This window comes from Podarcis bocagei (assembly GCF_964188305.1).
Source record: "Podarcis bocagei genome assembly, chromosome: 13".
Lineage (NCBI taxonomy): Eukaryota > Metazoa > Chordata > Lepidosauria > Squamata > Lacertidae > Podarcis > Podarcis bocagei.
The window spans coordinates 24845702-24868121 of record NC_138138.1 but is presented as its reverse complement, the minus strand read 5'-3'; the positions used below and the strand labels follow the sequence as shown (position 1 = coordinate 24868121).

At 47.7% G+C, this 22420-nt stretch overlaps 1 protein-coding gene across 1 annotated transcript; it reads left to right on the top strand.

Annotated features, from left to right (window-relative positions):
- The first annotated feature begins 3967 nt into the window (after window positions 1-3967).
- Window positions 3968-22010, top strand: NAGLU (N-acetyl-alpha-glucosaminidase). The gene is made up of 6 exons (XM_081166327.1): window positions 3968-5809; window positions 11123-11270; window positions 11405-11551; window positions 14672-14757; window positions 16190-16446; window positions 17810-22010. Exons 1-6 carry the CDS (start codon window positions 5394-5396, stop codon window positions 19024-19026), a joined length of 2271 nt encoding a protein of 756 aa, XP_081022453.1. The 5' UTR covers window positions 3968-5393; the 3' UTR covers window positions 19027-22010.
- The last annotated feature ends 410 nt before the right edge of the window (window positions 22011-22420 follow it).

The following is a 22420-nucleotide window of genomic DNA, read 5'->3' as shown; positions in this document are numbered from 1 at the left end:
AAACGTTTTTGGGCAACGGCACACCTCTTTACTGAAAAAAAATCTCGCGGCACACCACCATTGAAGCCCCGCCCCGTGACGTCAGCGCGCATTGTCACGCCGGGAGGATTTCCCCTCCGGTCCCATGCCTTCGTTTGGGGCATCGCTCCGGCTGCTCCCTCTCCCGCCGCGCAGGAGCGATGCCTCTCTCTGGCTCTCCCTCCGCGCAGGCTGAGGGAGGGAGGGAGGTGCGCGTGTGACCCGTCTCTGCTGGGAGACCAAACCCAGCGAGGCAGAGTCGCGCGGAGGCGCCCAGGCAGCGCTGCCGGCTGCGAGGAGGAGCGCCAGGCAGCAGCAGGAGGCGCGGCCTCTCCTCGCCGCCGCCGCCCCGCCTCTCGCCACCCGACTCGCCCGCCTCCCTCCAGGCATCTCGCGGCACACCAGCCGGTGTCTCACGGCACACTCGTGTGCCGCGGAACACCGGTTGGGAAACACTGCTGTAGAGCTGTGTTTCCCAAATGTGGGTCTCCAGATGTTTTGAAACTACAATTCCCATCATCCCTGACCACTGGTCCTGCCAGCTAGGGATGATGGGAGTTGTGGTCCAAAAACAGCTGGAGACCCACGTTTGGGAAAAGCCCTGCTGTAGAGGAAAGGAGCCCTTTTGAACCTTAGGCTAAATTGTGACTGCATTCACCAGGCAGCTCATTCCATTTTCACGACTTTCCCCTAAAAGTTAAGTTCCACTTTATATCTGAATTTTCACCTGACTTAAAAGCCACTTCCAGAACTTTAGTGCTCATTTATGTGTAATTTGCTTTGCGGGGGGGGGGGTCTGTTTGCAAATGATGTGGAAATAAGTGCTAAACTTGCCCTATACTTTCCACAGTGGTTCCGGAAGTGGATATTACATTGTGTGAAAGTGCAAATACAATGTGGAAAGTAAACTTTTAGGAAAACGTCGTGAAAATTGAATGACCTGCCAGGTGAATGCAGCCGGTATATAGCTGCAGGAGGTGGGCAAACAAGTAAAGGATATGGGGGGGGGGGATAACCCCCTTGCTCAGTTGCCAGATTTTACCCTCTCAATGCTTACCAAAATCCTGATACTGGATTGGAACTGTACACCCCACTGCTTGGTGGTGGTGGTAGTAGTAAATTCTCTGCATACCAGACCAGAATTAGCAGGTCTGTGACCCCTCCCCACTGCTGGACTGTCTGATCACTCTATCCACAACGTATGATCCATTCCTGATTATTTTCTGTCCTGCACTTACATCCCCACACCTATTTGATCCTCTGAATCTGAGTTTAGTCTTCATCTCTGCACTTAAAACTTTTGCACACAGACATTGTCCCACCCACTCTGTCAAGAGTAGCCAAGCTTTGGTGGGGGAAAATAATCAGGAACACAACTCAGTATCAGTGGTGTCAATGATTCCGTCCCTCTCATTGGAGCTCCACCCACCCGCCTGCCTGTCTTCAACATGCACTTTCCTACGCATATATCTGTGAGTGTCTGCCATATTTGCTGTTTCTCATGCCTTGGTTTAAAGGAGGTACAGAGAGGGTCTTTGTTTTCTTCTTCGGAAATAGAGGCAGCCAGTTTTGCTGTTAACCAGATACTTTAAAATGATCATGGTGTTCTGATGACTTGCGGTAAGTTGCCAAGTTGGCACAGCCGCTCTCCTCAGGCGCCCTATAAATTTTGTGATGCTTAATATCTGTGTCACCATGTTGTGCAACAAAATTATAGCTCAGTTGTTTTTCTCTTGGCCATGAGAGTACAATTGTGAGGACATCAAATGCCCTAAGCCAGGCATGGGGAACCAGGGCCCTCGAGACTTTATTGGACTCCAGTTCCCATCAGCCCTAGTCAGTGAAGCCCAAAGATCAGGGGGTGATGGGAGTTGTAGTTAAACAACATCTGGAAGCCCCACTCACCCACCCCATATGAAGAATTGCAGGCCTTTGTTGCAATAATTTCTGGGGTCTGGTGGTGAGAAAAACAAATGTGTAACACCCTAGATCAGCTTTTTTCAACCTTGGGTCCCTAGATATTGACGGACTGCAACTCCCATCATTCCTAGTCAGCATGACCAGTGGTCAGGGATAATGAGAGCATCTGGGGACCCAAAGTTGAGAGAGGCTGCCCTAGATAATAGTGGCATTTTATTGGTGGCCTGTATATTTAATACAGGAAGTGTAAGCTGCCCACCCACACTCACTTTTTCCCTTCCAGCACAGGTGTGGGGAACATTTAACCCCCTCCCATCACCCCCCGCCATTGACTATACTTGCTAGGGCTGATGGGAGTTGTAGTTCAGCAACATCTGAAGGTTCCCCACATTTCAGTAGGTATGGGGTAATGGGAAAGGAGGGTTGGAAAGTTGGGGTGGATGGACAACTAGATTGTGTTCAGTTATCCAGACTGCTTCAGGGTGATTTGCCCAGGTGGAATATACTCTGTTTTAAGTGCTTGCTGCCAGTGTCATCATTTTGTTGGGGCTGTGTGCATCTGGTTAACACTTTCCCTGGGGTATTCAGTGTAAAACGTAACCCCCTCAGCTGCAAATTTGAATAAGAAAAAAAGGTTGCTTTGTGAAGTAAGTCAAAGATCTTCCACTTCATCCCAGTCTTTTCCTCCAACCTTGTGCATGCTCATCACCCTTCCTCCTCTCAATTACAGAGGAGTTTTTTGTCCTTTAAGCCTCTGAGGAACCTTATAAAAGCGGCATGGAGAGGGGGGGAAGCATTTGAGTGACGATCCACTTGCCTTCTCTTAAGTGACTGTTGCCTTATGTCCACCACATTTGTGTGCTTAACCTGTACAATTGCAGGGCCTGACTCTACCACTCTGGGCCTTTCAATAATGTTGCCATTCCATTTTTTAAATACATAAAAGGAAAAATAATAACAATATGTCTGAAATACAAAAGGTGTGTTGCTTTCTTTCTTGACCAACTATTGTAGGTTTTGTTGGGAACTTTACAACTAATAGCGAAGTGATTGCATATGTTTCAGTAGCTCTGGCTTTTTGTACAGCAGGCTTGGTTAAATACCCACATTATTTAATAAGCCAGGGTTTGTTCTTTCTTTTCTAGGTCATCTGTTCATAATTTGTATCCCTAGATCTCAGGGCGGTTCACAACATAAATTACAGTGCTAAAAAGAGTCTGCCTGGTGCTGACTATAAAATAGCTTATGGAAACTTGACTGTCATAGCTAGGGGCAATTTGCACATGTAGTTTACTAAAGGAGAACAAATAGCTTTTAAAAATATTGCTCAAAGAAACAAACAATTCTGGCACTGATATGTTTCATATTTACATAATGCTGGGGGTGGGCACACGTTCTCTATTCTATACTTAATACAATAATGTTAGTGTTTTCACACAGCTACTCAAGATGAGGAAACCTACAGAGGACATGGCTTGTGAGCATTTAGGGAAAATAAATCCATCTTCCACACCATGCATTTGGGATTGGTTCATATCCTGAAATAGCCAGTGTCACAGAACTTGGATTAAATGGCAGTAAACACGCAGAGGACAGTACTAGACTTCAAGTAAAGCCAAGTCTAGCAGTATATAGTACCTGGGGGGGGGGTTTAAAACTATCTATGCATACATACTTACATCGCATAAGTGAAAACAGAAAGTATTTATTATATCCAAAGTAAAGCTTGATTCTGACACCTGTGTAGATAGCACACATTTGCTTATTTTGTATTCTGTCACTTAGAATATATAGTAGTAGATAGGTAGCCGTGTTGGTCTGCCATAGTCAAAATAAAAAAAATTCCTTCCAGTAGCACCTTAAAGACCAACTAAGTTAGTTCTTGGTATGAGCTTTCGTGTGCATGCTTCTTCGTATCTGAAGAAGTGTGCATGCACACGAAAGCTCATACCAAGAACTAACTTAGTTGGTCTTTAAGGTGCTACTGGAAGGAATTTTTTTATTTAGAATATATAGAAATTTGACCTTTGCTGTGACCTGAACATGCATTTAAATAGTCTATATGTGATGGTGACTGAAAACACTTATTACTACAACACTTCTTGGGGTGCCTCCCTGATTTCTGTTTCCTCTTTGTGATCACAGCATTTTGCATACAGTGATGTTAGCAAGTTCCCAGGCCTAAATTCCTTTTCAAATCCAGTATCTTGGCCAGCCCTATCATTAGACAGATGGGGAAGGTCTGTACCTCAGTGGTATGCTTTGCATGCAGACAGACCCTGGTTCAATCCCTGGCAGAGTGAGACTCCTGCCAGCAATCCTTGAAGGCTTCACCAATCGGGTGCTGTGCAGATGTTAAGACTGCGGCTCCAACAGTACCTGTCGGGCAGTTGGTGGAAGCTGGCATAGGCAATATTGAGCTAGATAGATCAATAGTCTGATTCAGTATTGGGCAGTTTCCTATCTTCCTAAGATAGGTCCCTTCCCCTAAACATCCTGAAATCTAAATTTCTACAATAGGGTAGGCATGAAGGAAGGGAAATCAAAAAGCCATACCAGATCTGATTGGTGCAAAGTCTGAGTTCACGCCCACATCCCTATACAGAGTGTGTGGGGAGAGTTGTGCTGCAGAATTCCACACTGTTCATGCTGATTCCGTTTTTCAGAGGGATGGGGAACTTCTCTCTGGTTCTTTCCACTTCCTCTGTGATCAACATCCAGTGACTGCATTCCAAGAGCATTTACTCATATGTTTTCTGATGGAAAATTGCCAGGAGCAAATATTGGGGAAGCCCAAAATGAAGAACACAATGTGGGGAGCAATAATAAAAGGGTGGGCAACTCTGACCAGTTGCAAAGTACATTTGCTATCTAAATCTCTAGTCAACAATCACAGAATTGTACAGCTGGAAGGAACCACAAGGGTCATCATCTAGTCCAACCCGCTGCAATGTAGGAATCTTTTGCCCAACGTGGAGCTTAAACACACAGCCTTGAGATTAAGAGTCTCATGCTCTACTGACTGAGCTCTACCACAGGCCCAATATCAGTTTTTACTAAAGTTGCTAGTCATTTTTTCTAACCCTGGAACTGTATGTGTGTGAGACAGCAATTGCTCTAGTGGTGAGAGAAACGTAGTCTGCAAATGTTCAGAGGCACCTCCTCCTTTATCCCTCGCGTTCAGAACTGGAACTCACGTCCTGCCCTCTCACATAAAAGGAGCCCGAGCTGCCCTTTCCACAGAGAGCTGAAGAACTCTGTGTAATTCGAACGTCGGCACTTTCGGTTACACAGGTCTGCCTACGGCTTGATGTCTGGGGGCGTGGCGTGGCTCCCGATTGGCTCACAAGAGGGACGCCCAGCAGCTGCTCGGCCGGCGATTGGCTAAAGCGCGCGGGAGAGGACGGCTCTTTGGGACGTTGGCTCCGTTTTCGCTTCCCAGCGGGGGCCTTGCGATGGCGCTACCCCGGTTGTTGTTTCTTTGGGCGACGGTGGCGGCAGTTGCTGCTGCATCCCGGCCCCCGTGGGACTCGATTGCCCGTTTGCAGCCGGGGACGGACGATGCACGGCAGGCGGTGGCGGTGCGGGAGCTGCTGGAGCGGCTGCTGGGCCCGAGGGCTGCCTCCACCTTCTCGGTGTCGGTCAACCGGTCTTTGGCCGGGCCCGGCGGGTTTGACACCTACCGGCTGAGCTCGAGGGCTCCGGGTGTTGTAAACGTAGCTGGATCCAGCGGCGTGGCCGCCGCCTCGGGAATCTACCAGTACCTAAAGGACTACTGCGGTTGCCATGTCTCCTGGTCTGGGAAGCAGCTCCGACTGCCGGATAGCCTGCCGCCAGTACCCACTGAGATCATCGTCACCAGCCCCAACAGGTGATTCGATGGCGAAGGAGGAGAGCAAAGGATTTTGTGTTCCCTGTTTGCACGTGGGAAGTTGTTGTTTTTTTTAAGGCTCTGAGCATGTCCAAAAAACAGAGCTCTGTTCCAATTAAATTTGCCTCTGGTCTTATTGGACTTGAAACTTTGAGCCTTTGAACAGCTTCAGGTAAAAATGAAATCCAACAGGTGCAGCTTTCCTTGATGCAGTGACCGGGAAAGATGTACTTGTTGAATTTCTGACTGTTAAGTAGTTGTTTAAGGCACAGAGTGTCTTGTCATCCACAACATGGCAATCCTAGTTCCAGCTTTGATTGAAATGAGGGAGGGGAAAGAAGTACCTCTGAGCATGCAGAGAGTGACTTCTACCTCCGCTTGTATATCTTTGCTACATAAATTTGTTGTTGTTGTTTAGTCGTTTAGTCATGTCCGACTCTTCGTGACCCCATGGACCAGAGCACGCCAGGCACTTCTGTCTTCCACTGCCTCCCGCAGTTTGGTCAAACTCATGCTGGTAACTTCGAGAACACTATCCAACCATCTCGCCCTCTGTCGTCCCCTTCTCCTTGTGCCCTCCATCTTTCCCAACATCAGGGTCTTTTCCAGGGAGTCTTCTCTTCTCATGAGGTGGCCAAAGTATTGGAGCCTCAGCTTCAGGATCTGTCCTTCCAGTGAGCACTCAGGGCTGATTTCCTTAAAAATAGATAGGTTTGATCTTCTTGCAGTCCATGGGACTCTCAAGAGTCTCCTCCAGCACCATAATTCAAAAGCATCAATTCTTCGGTGATCAGTCTTCTTTATGGTCCAGCTTTCACTTCCATACATCACTACTGGGAACACCATAGCTTTTACTATACGGACCTTTGCTGGCAAGGTGGTGTCTCTACTTTTTAAGATGCTGTCTAGGTTTGTCATTGCTTTTCAAGGTCTGCTTCACAGGGGCATTGGAGTTTCAGGTTCTGCTTTTTCAAACAAACTGCATATGCTAGGGGGATTTTCTTTAAAGAAATAGAAATGTGGCATAGCTGCCTTGTACTTCACCAGACCATCGGTCCTTCTAGCTCAGCATTGTCTACATAGATTGGCTGCAGCTTTCCAGGCTTTCAGATGAGACATTCCCAGGCCTACCTGGGGATGCAGAGAGGTTGGTACCTGGGAGCATTTACGTCCAAAGCAGAATGCTCTTCTAAGCTACCACTGAGCTGCAACTTCATTTTGTACACCTTGCCCCATCTGTGAAACCTCTTTTTCAAGGCAGTTTACAGATGGCAAATACTGCCATGTAGATATAAAATCAATCTGTTAGAGAACCTACATTTTTTAAAGGGGGGAGGAACACACAGCCCTTTTTTATATTCCCAGCTGTTCCCATTATGAAAGAGAACCTTGCTTGCCACTTGCAGAAAATACTTGGGAGGTGCTGATTAAACATTTTAGAAAGAAAAGCATGTGGCCCAATTCTCCTTGGGGCCATACCCAGGCTGTGTGTGTTTGAATTGTTTTGCTCTGACATAAGAAAGAAAAGAAGTCCTTCCCCAGCAAAGTGCTCTCTTCCTTCTTATCCTAGCTCAATTTCCATAATTTTCCTCCTTAGTCTCCATCCACAACGGGGCGGGGGGGGGGCAGGAAGAAATCCTAAATATGCGTACACAGTAGTTATGTCTGCTTGTTCTTCTTTGTTCTCTCGTTTTCCTTCCTGTCTTGTCTTCCCATTGCATGCACTCGCCTAAATTTTAATAATACTTAGCAATTACGGTATAAAGCACTAATGACAAAAGTGCTTCACAGACATGATCTTAGTAATTACGACAAACCAGTAAGGTGGGTCGGGATTAGCATCCCCTGAGAGCAGGTATGGAGAGCTCTGGTCTCTCAAATGTCGTTGAACTATGACTCTCATTATCCTTTGGCCATGCTTGCTAAGGGCTGCTGTAGTTCATCTGGAAGGCCACACCTACCTTCTAGAAAAATGCTGGAGCTATGAAAGAGTGGCTTGACTAAGCTTCTTATTGGGTTTCTGGAGGAAGTGAGTTTTTTAATAAAAAAACAACCTGATGACTTTCTGTTCACTTTTCTCAGCCACCACCCTACACTAGGTCTTGATAGAAGAGTTCACACGACACCCCTCACGTGTTGAAAGCACATGTCAGGGAGTCATAGCATGGTACCACCTGGTTCCGTCCGACTGATGAACACACTGGTTAACTGTGTGAAGGGGTTGTCGCCGGTGCATTTGTTGTGTTTGGGGGGTGGGTAGCCATCACAACTGCATGGACCCCTTGTGTGTCCTTTCAGTATCATGTCCTTAAAATCTGCAGTTCTCTGCGTGCTACTAGACTACAGATCCCATCATCCCTGACCAATGACCATGCTGGCTGAGGCTGTTGGGAGTTGGGTGTGCAACATCTGGATTTATTAGGTTGTAAATTCACCGGGATATCTCTCTCTCTCTCTCTCTCTCTCTCTCTCTCTCTCTCTCTCTCTCTCTTGCTCTCTTGCTTAATGTTGCTGTCTCCAGTGCAATGCACACTGATGTCTCTAAACATTAGCGAGGAAAGAACAGTCATAAGTCACGCTCAAGCCACGAGTTTCCAAAGAGAAGATAACGATCATCTTTCTGGTTTCTAATGGAGTGGCTATTAAAACATAACTACAGGGAACATGGAAAACTGCCCTTTACTGAGTCAGACCATTGGTCCATGTAGGTCAGTGTTGTCTGCCCTGGCTGGCAGAGTTTCAGACAAGGAACATTCTCAGCCCTCTCTGAAGATGCTGGGGATTGAGCCTGGGGACATTCTACATGCAGAGCAGCTACAGCTCTTCTACATTCTCATAAACTGCTCAGAAATTTTTGAATGCCTTGACCAGGCATAAGCAAAGTCAGCCCTCCAGATGTTTTGGAACTACAACTCCCATCATCCCTAGCTAACAGGACCATTGGTCAGGGATGATGGGAATTGTAGTCTCAAAACATCTGGAGGGCTGACTTTGCCTATGTCTGGCCTTGATCATACCTAATACAGAGACAACCTTGGGGTACGTGCACCCCAAGTCTGGGACATGTTTTGTAAAGAAGGCACCAGCATCAGTTGTGTTTGTAGCGTGTTAGCTTAGTCTTAGCTGTGGATGTTTCTAAATCAGCAAATCTAAAATTAGAGAGGGGAGGAACCCCCCCATTTGTAGGGCATCCTGTGTCCATTACCTTGCCTGCTTTGAATAGCAGTGGTAAGCAAATTCAGACGACCATTGAAGGAAATAGTATTGAGTAGGCCACGGAGGGCTGCCAAGCGGATTTAGGGAGGGGGCTGCTTTTGCCCTTCCCTTTCTACACCGCTCGACTGGGTCCAGCAGTTCCATCTGTGCAGTTGTGCTCCTTTGCGTGTTGGATGTCACGTCAGTCGTGGTCCGTCGGTCCCGCTCTTTTAAAGATCAGCTCAATTAATCTTGACACTCTTTTGTGGGCGGAAGGGGGAGGAATGACCCAGGGCCTCGTTAGAGGAGCTGTCCCTTGGCTTGTAGGCGGACAAAGGTCCTGGCGAGGACAGAGAGAGGTTGGCAGGGTGAGGAGAGTCTTTGCGTGACTGGATTGTTTGTGCCGCTTGAAAAAGAAGAGCCCACCCCCGGGACCTAGGGAAACCCAGTTGGTGGGGGGGATGACAACTCTAGAATAGCTTCAACCTGGGACTTGGCCCCTGAGTCACGGCAGCTAATCTCAAGCACTTGGGGACCGATCATAGCTGCGTTGTTTACATAACACACACCGCACTGTGGACTACAACTGCGTAGTTAGCATCACTCTAGCACTCCTCCCACCCAGTTTCTCAACCCATGCCGGACGAAAGTAAATTCGGAACAGAGTCCTTGTGCGGTGGTACCTTTGTGTGTTGCAGAAGCGGCGTGCTTGCAAGTGCAACTGACCTGTGCAAGGCCTTGGACCACCAAGGGTAGACAAATGTGTCCATTTCAGCTTGCTTACTTTTTCTTTTCTTTCCCCAAACTTGAGCCCAGGCAGCTCACCCCCATTTCAGTGTGCAATTTTTTTCCCTTTTAAAACTCTGCCTGGAAATTCCTTACACATTTCTGAGGTACCTTTCTTCTAACGTGTTTGCATATTTGTGTGCCATGTGCACATTTTTGCAAGCACTTTCCCCTGTTGTAATGCAGTTCTATATGCATTTTTCAATAATATATTACTTTTTTGGGGGGACACTCTTTTTGGTTGGAAAACACAAAATGTGGGGAAGTGCAGGTTTCAAAGGAATGCTGGCTCTCAGGAAGTGATAATTAGGAACGTCAGCATTAAAATGCAAACTGAGCAAATTTATTTCCCTCCCCTGTCAGGTGTGGGTAAAAGAGGGAGTACCATAACACTAAGCGTAACCTTACCTACAACTCCTCCTCACTGGCCTGGTACTATTGAAATTGCCAACCATGGCCATTTGGGAGACAAAACTACAAAAGCGACTGTAGACTAACCAAAGCACAAACAAAAGCTGCTAAAAGGTGGGGGAGGTGTATAAAAAAGCGTTCTGCAACCTGTATAAATTATGCAACTTTGCTGTTTATTTATTTATTTTCCTAGATTTTTAAAAATAATATTTATTAGTAGCACTATTCAGCTTCTGCCAATTTGCTTTCCCTGACTACTGGCAATCTGCCTTAAGATACTCCTCCCAGTTTCTGATATTTATTTTAGCAAGTGCTGCCCAGTGAGACGTGCCTTGACTTTGAGTCCATGGTACCGCTTCCTTTCTTGATCCCTCCTTTGTGGACCTACTTGTGTGCATCTTGTTATTCTCCTGCCTTCTCCCTCACCCCAGAACAGGATTTTCTGACCCCAGTATATTATATGGCCCTCTGACTCATAAAAGAGGACATAAAAGAGGATATAAACCTATCTTTGTTGTATTATATGCAAATATGTGTCATTGTTTGAAGGCAGGGTGGACGGCCCAAAAAGTAAATAGGTGGCCACATGTGTAATAAAATGTTTGACAGAATGCAAAGTGCCAATGCTCTCCCCATAATTGTAGTTCCATACTAGAAAATACTGAACCTATTCAGTTCTGCCTGCTGCACAGCTGTTAAAGGCAAAATAACTGCTTTCCCCCTAAACCAAAGCCTGGGATGCATTGCTGCACCTACTTACCTGGGGGTAAGCCCCATTAAACATAAAGAGGCTTACTTGTAGAAAAATGACTTCTAAGGAGTCCCTGATCTCAGCCAAGCCCAAGACAAGAAAGACGAACGAATGGATAGATAATAAACAGCTTGCAGGTGCTTAAGAGTACCATTGTTCTTTCTTCCCAGATTCCGCTTCTACCAAAATGTCTGCACCCAGAGCTACTCCTACGTGTGGTGGAACTGGGACCGCTGGGAACAGGAGATCGACTGGATGGCACTCCACGGCATCAACATGGCGCTGGCATTCACCGGGCAGGAGGCTGTCTGGCAGCGGGTGGAGTATCTCGTTTAAACAGAAAAACGATTGAACCGTGATAATATTTTAGAAGCACTTTTCAGACCGGAAGAATGCCTGCCAAAGCAGCTGATGGCAACTGAAGTTCAACATCCCCCTTCTCTTGTTTCCAGGTATATTTGTCCCTGGGCCTGAACCAGTCAGAAATTGATGAGTATTTCACTGGACCAGCATTTCTGGCTTGGAACCGGATGGGGAACGTGCACACCTGGGCGGGGCCACTGCCCCTCTCGTGGCAACTGAAGCAGCTCTACTTGCAGGTACCTGGGCCTGATTGTTGTGGTGGCGGCGGCGCTAGGCTTATGCTTATCGTGGAGGTTAAGGCTACTAGCCATGGTGGGCTGAGTGCTACCTCCACCATTTGTGGGAATCTCAGGTGGGGAGAGTACTATGGCACATAGCTCCTGCTCTTTCAGGCTTCCTGTAGGCATCGGGTTGGCCACTGTGAAAACAGGTTGCTGGACTACCAGGGAGTTGGACTACATCAGGAGTAGGCAACCTAAGGCCCATGGCCCGGATGCGGCCCAATCGCCTTCTCAATCCGGCCTATGGACGGTCCGGGAATCAGCGTGTTTTTACATGAGGAGAATGTGTCCCTCTAATAATAACAATTTATTATTTATACCCCGCCCATCTGGCTGAGTTTCCCCAGCCACTCTGGGCTGCTCCCAATCGAGTGTTAAAAACAATACAGCATTAAATATTAAAAACTTCCCTCAACAGGGCTGCCTTCAGATGTCTTTTAAAGATAAGATAGCTGCTTATTTCCTTCACATCTGAAGGGAGGGCGTTCCACAGGGTGGGCGCCACTACCGAGAAGGCCCTTTGTCTGATTCCCTGTAATCTCACTTCTTGCAATGAGGGAACCGCCAGAAGACCCTCAGCGCTGGATCTCAGTGTCCAGGCTGAACGATAGGGGTGGAGACACTCCTTCAGCTACACAGGACCGAGGCCGTTTAGGGCTTTAAAGATGAGCACCAACACTTTGAATTGTGCTTGGAAACGTACTGGGAGCCAATGAAGATCTCTCAGGTCTTTTATTTAAAATGCATCTCTGGGGTATTTGTGGGGCCTGCCTGGTGGTGTTTTTACATGAGTAGAATGTGTCCTTTAATTTAAAATGTATCTCTGGGTTATTTGTGGGGCATAGGAATTTGTTCATTTCCCCCCAAAAAATATAGTCTGGCTCCCCACAAGGTCTGAGGGACAGTGGACCGGCCCACGGCTGAAAAAGGTTGCTGACCCCTGGTCTACATGATCCTCAGGGTCCCTTCCAGCTTTATGATTCTGTTATAAGAAAAAAAAACCTGCTCCTTTTCCCTTATGGTGTATTTCAGAGCCACTATAGCAGGTTTCCTCAACCTCAGCCCTCCAGATGCCCTGCCCACCTGCAATTCCCAACAATTGGTATTCAGAGAAATGCTGCTCCCGACAGTGGCACAGAACATAGCCGTTGTGGCTACTAGCCATTGGCAGCCTTGTCCTCCAAGGATTTGTCTAGTCCATTGTGTTTCCCAAGCGTGGGTCTCCAGCTGTTTTTCGACTACAGTTCCTATCATCCCTGACCACTAGTCCTGCTAGCTAGGGATCATGGGAGTTGTAGGCCAGAAACATCTGGAGAGCCGTGTTTGAGTAAGCCTGCTGTATAGAGTCCTTAAGTGGATTCCCTATTGGTAGGAGAAAATAACAGAGGCCAACCAGAGTATATTGAGAAGCAAAGTGGCTAGTAAGCTGGATCTTTATTAAAGGAACTGTTGCAACAGGGTCCCCACCCACCACATGCAGGAGGGAAGAGAACCCTGAACAATGGTGTGCAAGCCCTTATATAGACTTTTGAAATTGCCCATCCTGTAGCCTAAGACCACCCCCCCCAAAAAAAAAACAATCATACATACATCACAGAAGGATATCTGATAACGGTCACTGATTGCATTACCTGGGCTGTCTGGCCATTCTTTTGTGATGGTAATACTTTAGTTTCTGAATCCAGGTCACAGGCTCACCCTATCCATATACAAATACGCCCTTAAGACAGGATTTGCAAGCAAAAAGACAATGGGAAAGGCTTTCCCCATTTGCCTCCCTTACTGCAGAGGAATAGTTGAGGTCAATGGGAGAGTCAAAATGGCTTCAGGATTGCTCTCCCATACTATTTCAGACACATGGTTCATATATTTAGATATGTATGCATTTATGAATTTTTATTCTATATTTTAGACCTTAAAATTATTGTAACAATTCTTTGATTTTATGACTCTATGGACCTTTTCTTATTTTCCAGTAGGGTTTTTCTTACATTCTTACATTCCGTTTCCTTTTCTAGTTCTTACCTTTGGAGCTTGTTTTTTCCCCCTTCAGTGTTCTTCCATCAGTATTTGTAGAAAGATCCACTTCTGTCTCAGTCCAAGGTGGCAGAAGTATGATGTTATGTGCTAATAAAGAGCCAAACTTGACCCAAGGGCAGCCATGTTTGTTTAATCACCTATCTGCCCCATTCACTTATAAAACAGGGTATGTGGGGTCTAAAATCTATATATTATTTTGCCTGTGGGGCTATCAACCGTTTCAGAAGAGGAATTGGGGTTGGGGTGGTGGTCGAGTCTGAGTTTCAGAAAACTACAAGGGGAAAGGTTTAAACCAGGAATGAGGGACTATGGCCCTCCATATGTTGTTGGACTGTAATCCCCATCAGCCCCAGCTAACATGGCAGTTGGTCAAAGATGATGGGAATTGTAGTCCAATAGCATTTGGAGGGCCACAGGTTCCCAATTCCTGGTTTAAACACACACACACACACACCCTTCTCTAGTGCCCGAGCTAGTTTGTGGCACCCATAGCTTCACTTGGGTAAAAAGAAAGCTCAGGTAACCAAATCATCAATTTTTTATTTTATTTTTAAAGCCGTTGTCATTATTGTATATTTGTATAACACCTTTTAGCCCAAAGGCCAGTTGCCTTTTCATTAATACAATTCCAATATTTTTGAATTTTGAAACACCTGATAATTTTTTTAAAAAAACACCCCTTATTTGTTGATACTTGTTCATAGATATACAAAATTCATACCCATTGCAAAGTATCTTTTTATAATATACTAAGATGAAACAGCTACCTAGAAAACACCAAAGTCCGAAAGAAGATAAGATGAGAAAAGGAGAGACCTAAAAAAGAGAAAGCGAGAGAGAAGGGAAAGAAATGAAAAAAAACCAGCAAATATTTAATCTTTGGCACCACTTGTAGCTGAGCCAACAGAATCGACAGAGACCTACCTAAAATGTGGGCATTCTTCTGGGGCTAATGGGTGGGAATATCAGGGCACAGTATGGATCCTTCCCCAGGCCTTGTTACACTGCTCCATCCTGCCCTCTTTGCCTTCCCAGTACAGGATCCTGGAGCGAATGCGGAGCCTGGGGATGTTGACAGTGCTGCCTGCCTTCTCAGGATACGTTCCTCGCGGCATCTTAAGGTAAAGGTCGTCGGTCATGCTTCAAAAGCAGAAATAGAATGCAGGCAGCAAAGGGACATAGGAAACCACATTACAGTGGTACCTCGGGTTACAGACGCTTCACGTTACAGACGCTTCACGTTACAGACGCTTCACGTTACAGACTCCACTAACCCAGAAGTAGTACCTTGGGTTAAGAACTTTGCTTCAGGATAAGAACAGAAATCACGTGGCGGCAGCGGGAGGCCCCATTAGCTAAAGTGATATCTCAGGGTAAGAACAGTTTCAGGTTAAGAAAAATCTCCAAAATGAATTAAGTTCTTAACCCGAGGTACCACTGCACCTCGCCGCCATGCGATTTCTGTTCTCATCCTGAAGCAAAGTTCTTAACCCAAGGTACTATTTCTGGGTTAGTGGAGTCTGTAACCTGAAGCATCTGTAATCTGAGGTACCACGGTATACCAAATCAAACCATCATCTAGCTGCAGGGACACACAGGCCTTCAGCCGTCCTAGTTTGACCCACCAGGATGTTTCTCCTGGGCCTTGCCCATCTGACACTCAGAATCCAAAGCGTGGCCTCTCTCCAGTGGTGGGGGAAGGGTGTGTGTGGTGGGGGCGGTCCAGCCCGGGTGTTACCACTGAGGGGGGTGACAGAATGCCAGGCGGCACTCACTGGGGGCCTGCAGCGCACCTGAGCCACGCGTCTCTCCTGGGAGTGACGCGGTGACTTGGGCGCCCACAGGCTCCATGCTACCTCAAACGGTCCGCCCACTGCCTCCCCCCTAGCTGTAGGGCGGCTGAGTGGAAGGAGGCAGGCAGACTCCTCAGAGGCCCCGCGGAGTGTCCTGCCCTGGCTGGCCACGCCCCACAGGTGGCTGGCCACGCCCCTGGGCACAGGGCATGCGTGCCACCCCAGGCGCCCAATCGGCTTGCACCGCCACTGCCTCTTACATGGGAAGTGGAAGAGGCTGTGGCCCAGAGACATTTCAGAGGCCTCTGAGCCTGTGCAAGTGTGTACAGTGGTACCTTGGGTTAAGAACTTAATTCGTTCTGGAGGTCCGTTCTTAACCTGAAACTGTTCTTAACCTGAGGTACCACTTTAGCTAATGGGGCCTCCCACTGCCGCTGCGCGATTTCTGTTCTCATCCTGAGGTAAAGTTCTTAACCTGAGGTACTATTTCTGGGTTAGCGGAGTCTGTAACCTGAAGTGTCTGTAACCTGAACCCGAGGTATCACTGTATTGCTCCTCGCTTCTGCAGCCAGTTCATCCGTGATCAGAACACATGGAGGGTATGGCTGATTGCAAAATCATTACGAAAGAGATGGAGGAGGGTTTGCAGTTGTGGGGAGCGGGGTATAGGGCAGAAGAATGGGACACAGGAAGCTGCTTTACACAGATTCAGGTCGTTGGTGCCACAATTCCTTCCTGGATTTCTTTCCCGTGCTTTCAGGGTTTTCCCCCGGGCCAACGCCACACGAATGGGGAGCTGGAGTCACTTTGACTGCACCTACTCCTGCTCCTACCTCCTGTCGCCCGAAGACCCCATGTTCCAGGTCATCGGGACCCTCTTCCTGAAAGAACTGACCAGGCAGTTTGGTACGGATCACGTGTACAGCGCCGACACCTTCAACGAGATGCGCCCGCTCTCATCGGATCCCGCCTACCTGTCCCAGGTCAGCGCAGCTGTCTTCCGCTCCATGACGGGAGGTAGGATGTGACGGGGTCTCTTGGTTCCCCTCCGTACATGCACAAGTTTCTCTTCCAGTCACCTCATCTTTTATGACATTTATATACTCTGCTTATCCTTCACGGAACTCAGGGTGGGTGGTGTATGGGGTTCTCCTCCTCCCCTTTTCATCCTCACGCCAACCCTGTGAGATAGGTCAGGCTAAAGGTGACTTGCCTAAAGTCACCCAGAGAGCTTCATGGCTGAGTGGAGATTTGAACCCTGGTCTCCCATGTCCAACGCTCTAACTGTGACTCGCTTTAGCCCACATCTGGGTAGCTGCATAACTCGGAGGGGGCATCGTAGGTTGAAGGAGCCCTTCTCTCTTGCATAGAATTTCACATTATGGCTAAGCCTCCCCCCCCCCCCCTTTGGAGACTTTGCTATGCACTCGCTACACATTTTCTAAGCCTCAAGTCTATGGCTTCAAATTCAGAAATCTGTTATTATTTTTAAAAACTTGGGAACTGCATTGTTCCAAACTCCACGTTTGTGCCATCCACTGTTGATACCATCCTGATCATACCATGGCTAGCTTATCTCCCATTTTTTATGCTTAGGAACAAGATGTTGGCTGAATTTATTTGTTTTCTTTATACCCACATTCGTATATCATCCTTCTTTCAAGTTGCTCAGAGCGGCATGCCTAGCATTTTCCTGTTACTGTGCTGTATATCCTTCTAACAACCCTCTGAGGTAGACTAGGCTGAAAGAAGGTGACTTACCATTGGCCACCAAATTTTATGGCTTGAGCCCTGGTCTTCTCAGCCAAGCCCTTCGACGGCAGCACTGTAGCCTCCCAGACTATGTTTATGGGATGTGTTAGATAAGGCATAGCTTTCCACTGCAGGATTACTGTCTCCTAGACATTGTTGTTCTGCGAGTATTTGATCTCCTGCAGAGAATTTGGCACCAAAGAGCTAGCCATATTTTGCAGGCATTTTGCTGCAGGAAGCCAGGATGGTGACCTATATAATTTTAATTGAAGTCGATGTCCTCAATGAATGAATGATAGGAGTCCAGGGTGGAATTACAGTGGTACCTCGGGTTAAGTACTTAATTCGTTCTGGAGGTCCGTACTTAACCTGAAACTGTTCTTAACCTGAAGCATCACTTTAGCCAATGGGGCCTCCCGGTGCTGCTGCGGCGCAATTTCTGTTCTCATCCTGAACCAAAGTTCTTAACCTGAAGCACTATTTCTGGGTTAGCGGAGTCTGTAACCTGAAGTGTATGTAACCTGAAGTGTATGTAACCCAAGGTACCACTGTACATTAGAGGTTCCACAAGCAGAAGCAACTGTCAGCACCTCTGTTGTGCGCTAATTGGCAATGTCTTTCTCCACAGCTGACCCCCGTGCCATATGGCTGATGCAAGGCTGGCTTTTCCAACACCAGCCCGACTTCTGGCAGCCGGCCCGAGTCCGCGCCCTCCTCCAGGGCGTGCCCCTTGGCAGGATGGTGGTGCTGGACCTCTTTGCCGAATCCAAGCCCGTCTACCCCTGGACTGAGTCCTTCTACGGGCAGCCATTTATCTGGTGCATGCTGCACAACTTCGGCGGCAACCATGGCCTCTTTGGCACGGCGGAGAGCATCAACCAGGGCCCCTTTGCCGCCCGGGGCTTCCCCAACTCCACCATGGTGGGCATCGGCTTGACCCCCGAAGGCATCGAGCAGAACGACGTGATGTACGAGCTCATGACCGACCTGGGCTGGCGCAAGGAGCCCCATGACCTCCGGCAGTGGGTGTCTGATTACGCCACGCAGCGCTACGGAGCCAGCAACGCCCAGGCGGCTGCAGCTTGGCAGCTGCTTCTCCAGAGTGCCTACAATTGCTCTGGGCCGTACACCAACCACAACCGCAGCCCGCTGGTGCACCGCCCTTCCTTCCGCATGACCACGGAGCTCTGGTACAACGAGAGCGACGTCTACGAGGCCTGGCGGCTGCTGCAAAGCTCCGTCGACGTGCTCGGCACCAGCAGCACCTTCTGCTACGACCTGGTGGACGTGACCCGCCAGGCCATGCAGCAGCTGGTGAGCCGGTATTACTTGGAAATCAAGCACGCTTTCCAGAGCCGCATGCTCTCCCGCCTGCTGACGGCGGGCGGCATTCTGGTCTATGACCTCCTCCCAGAGCTGGACAGCCTCCTGTCGAGCGACAGGCGGTTTCTGCTTGGGCAGTGGCTGGAAGCCGCCCGCTTGTCGGCCACCAGTGACCAGGAGGCAGTCCTCTACGACCTGAACGCACGCAACCAGCTGACGCTCTGGGGGCCCAACGGCAACATCTTGGACTACGCCAACAAGCAGTTTGGCGGGCTGGTGCTGGACTATTATGGGGTGCGCTGGAGCCTCTTTGTGTCCACCCTGGTGGAGTGCCTCAACACCGGGACCCCTTTCCACCAGAGCCACTTCAACCAAGCTGTCTTCCAAGTGGAGAGGGGCTTTATCTACAACGGAAAGCGGTACCCGGCCAAGGCCATGGGCAACACGCTGGACATAGCCAGGAAGATATTTCTCAAGTATTACCCTTCCGCAGTGCAGCACAACTGCTCGAGGGCTGTGTGAGAAGAGACTCGCTATTGGCAGGCCCCCGTCTCTGCTTGCCGTCAGTCCCAACCACCGCACTCGTCCCGTGTTGGCTGTTCTGAGCCAGATCTGACTACTGAACAGCTTCTTCTTAAATGCACATTTTCCCAGTGTTCGAGTGGCACAGGAGCTGGTGGTGGTGGGAATGGGAATGACTTCTGGTCAGAAAGAAAGGTGACAGAGTTTATAAAGCCTGTCTGGAAGCCTTTAGCCCTGTCTCCAGATGGGTGCAGAGGCTAGTTGTGGTTGAGGGATCATTGTCAGGGACTCAGCACATGGTTCTCAGGGGCACTTCTCCTTGTTTTTCACGTGTTCCAGAGCTGGCTCAAATTGAGCTCTAAAAAGGTTAACAGTGTGGTGGAGATGGACTCTGCTGCCTTAATACGGAGACGGAAGGCTTTGCAACGCAGCTCCCTGCCAAAAGACCACCCACATCGCAGCCCTCTTCCCTCCACACAGGCAAGGGGTGTCAAACCTGTGGCTTGTAGGCCCCTCAGGGTTTTTTTGTGTAGCCTCTGCAACTCCAACATTTATCATTTTAAAAATAATAATTTCATTTAAAAATCTGAGATGCCATAAGAATGGAGGGGGGCTTTCCAAAGCTCCCCATTTAAAAATGAAACAAAACAAATAACCTTTAAAATAATTATTATATTCTTTTTTACTAACTGCTCTCATAGGTATTCCAAAGTGATAGTCTGATTACAAAATGTTTCAAGGCCCCTCCGAGGTCCCCTGCCCCAATTTTTCTTAGTATTCCTCCCAAAAAATGATAATAATGAGTACTTTATTTTAATATATATACTGATCCCTCATATGGGTCCCCTGCTGCTGTGACTCTGTGGTGCCAAAAAGGGCTTGGTGGTCCCATTAAGACTTCCCAATGGGTCCATTAAAAATAATAATCAAATATAAAAAACTGGTCGCACCCACCTTGACATGAGGCCCCTGAAGTGGTTAGCCACCCCTGCTGGATTGTATTCAGCTGTGGTCCGTGTTTTCTCCTGCTCACCCCAAGCAGAAGCGCTGGAAGAAGAGTTTGGATTTGATATCCTGCTTTATCACTACCCTAAGGAGTCTCAAAGCGGCTAACAATCTCCTTTCCCTTCCTCCCCCACAACAAACACTCTGTGAGGTGACTGAGGCTGAGAGACTTCAGAGAAGTATGACTGGCCCAAGGTCACCCAGCAGCTGCATGTGGAGGAGCGGGGAATCGAACCCAGTTCACCAGATTACGAGTCCACTGTTCTTAACCACTACGCCACCTACAGAAGAGATTGCTCCAGCTGCCTTCCGCAAGCAAGCATTTGAAGCATTGAAGAGACCAGATGAAGTGACAGGGAACCTGTAGCCCTCCAGACATTGTTGGGACTCCCAACTCCCAGCACCCCTGACTATTCCTGAAGAGCCACAGGTTCCTCGCAGTTGGACTAGAGGATCGTTAGGGATCTTCCCACCAAAAAAGCTAGGCGTTGGCTGCATTCAGAGAGCACCTTTAGTCCATTTTCCCATTTACCGGGTAATTTCCGCGTTTCCAAAGGATAATCTCATAAGAGGCAAAAGACACTTGTGGAAATATGTTGTGGCCTAGTAACAGTTTAGTGCTCATTTCCATGTTAATTGTTTCCAGGAAAATTCTGGCTTGCAGCCCCATTAACCAGGAAACTTGTGGGAGTGTGTTGTGTTGCAATTTCAGGTGAAGGAATTTGGGACGGCATCCTTAGTATACAGGTCTTTCCTGTTGTTGAAATTTAGGTTGGCATGGCAGCATTATCTATCGATCAAAGAGCTGCAGCAGCTGGTATTGGTGTATAAAAGGAACATTAGAAATCCCTAGTAAACAGATGCCCTAGTAAAATCAATGCAATAAACCCCACCTCAAAGTGCAGCCATAGTTTCTCACCCTCCCCATAGGGATAAATATTGAAACGTGAAGGCGCTACACTGATTGCAGTTTGGTTTAGCCTTTTGAATTTATTAGGTGCCTTTTTCTACATATAAAAAAGACACAAGGCATTTTTGGCAACAAATCCACTGCTCATTGGGGTTAATTTAACAGCTGAAACGAGGTGATTAGGCTCCTTCTGCCAGAAACACTTGGGTAGGGAGAGAAAAGATTGATTTATCCTTGGGAAAAGGGAACAGGCCTCATTAGTAACATTGTCATTTTGGAATCATGGGGATGTGGTGAGCATGAAGTGAGGTTTGAGGAATAGCATCAAAGGGTTGCCTTGCTTCTTCCTCGCAAACTTACGGGTTGTAGGGTTAGAAAGCCCAGGTGGCAATGAAAGAGGGAAGGTGAGCTCCTTCTGGTAAGCTATGTAGGAGGAAGGCCAAGCCAGCCAGGGCATATTTTCTAAGAGTATTCACCCCTTCGGGGTTCTTTGCCTCCTGTACTAACGCAGTGAAAATGTAGGGCCAACAACAAACACATATTTTCCTGCATTACATTAATACCCCAGCATGGAAGCCGAGGCGGCTAAATATGTGGCTCCCACATGGTCTCCCTTCCAGGCACCAACCAGACCCAGACCTGCTTAGCTTCAGCAAGGCGTAGCCTCACGTGCCTTAAGACCAGTGATACTTTTCTAGAAAAAGAGGTGCCGGAACTTGCCCTGAACACCTCCCTTGTTCTCTTAGAATGGCAATGGCGCCCACCTGAGAGGTGCCACCTGAGTTCTGCCTGAAAAAAGCCCTGCTTCAGACCATTGCCTTTTCCCTCAGGAGAGTTCCCTTCCTCCGCCTGTCTTAACTTTGCTCAGTGCCTTTACTGTCCCTGAGTGACTCAGGGGTAAGTTTACATGCGTATGTGTAGATATATTTTTTGTTCACAAAGATGTCTGATCTCCGAATAATTATTTCTGGTTTAATACCTGTATAAAAACGTGCCCTCTTTTGCCAAAAGAGAGGCCGTCATGAGGGATCGGTGTATTTTATTACGCTTTATTAAAAAGACAACCTGAGTTCCGGATAAATCGTGCTGATTAGCTCTTTCGGGGTTTGGGGCTTTGCAAATAAAACGTTTTAAGTGTGTTGTAAAGTGCAATATACAAATGTGACACTAGATGGCAATGGTGAGCTATGGCAAATTCAGTATATATATTTTTCAAATCAGTTTTTTTAAAGCATCTTCATGACTTTTTTTATATGTGTCTAGATTCCACCCAAGTTACACCCTTCACTGGCACTGTTCCACCCCATCAACCACTTAATTGCAACTGGGGTGTATTTAACTGAGTAGTTGCACTGATGCAAATATCGTTGCTTGTACCACAGATCTTTCCCCCCCATGTGCCCCCCTAAATCTAGGGGTTCCCACGATCCTCTGGAGCAGATTTCAGGAGCACAGGGCGGAGACAGGGGAAATCCTGTA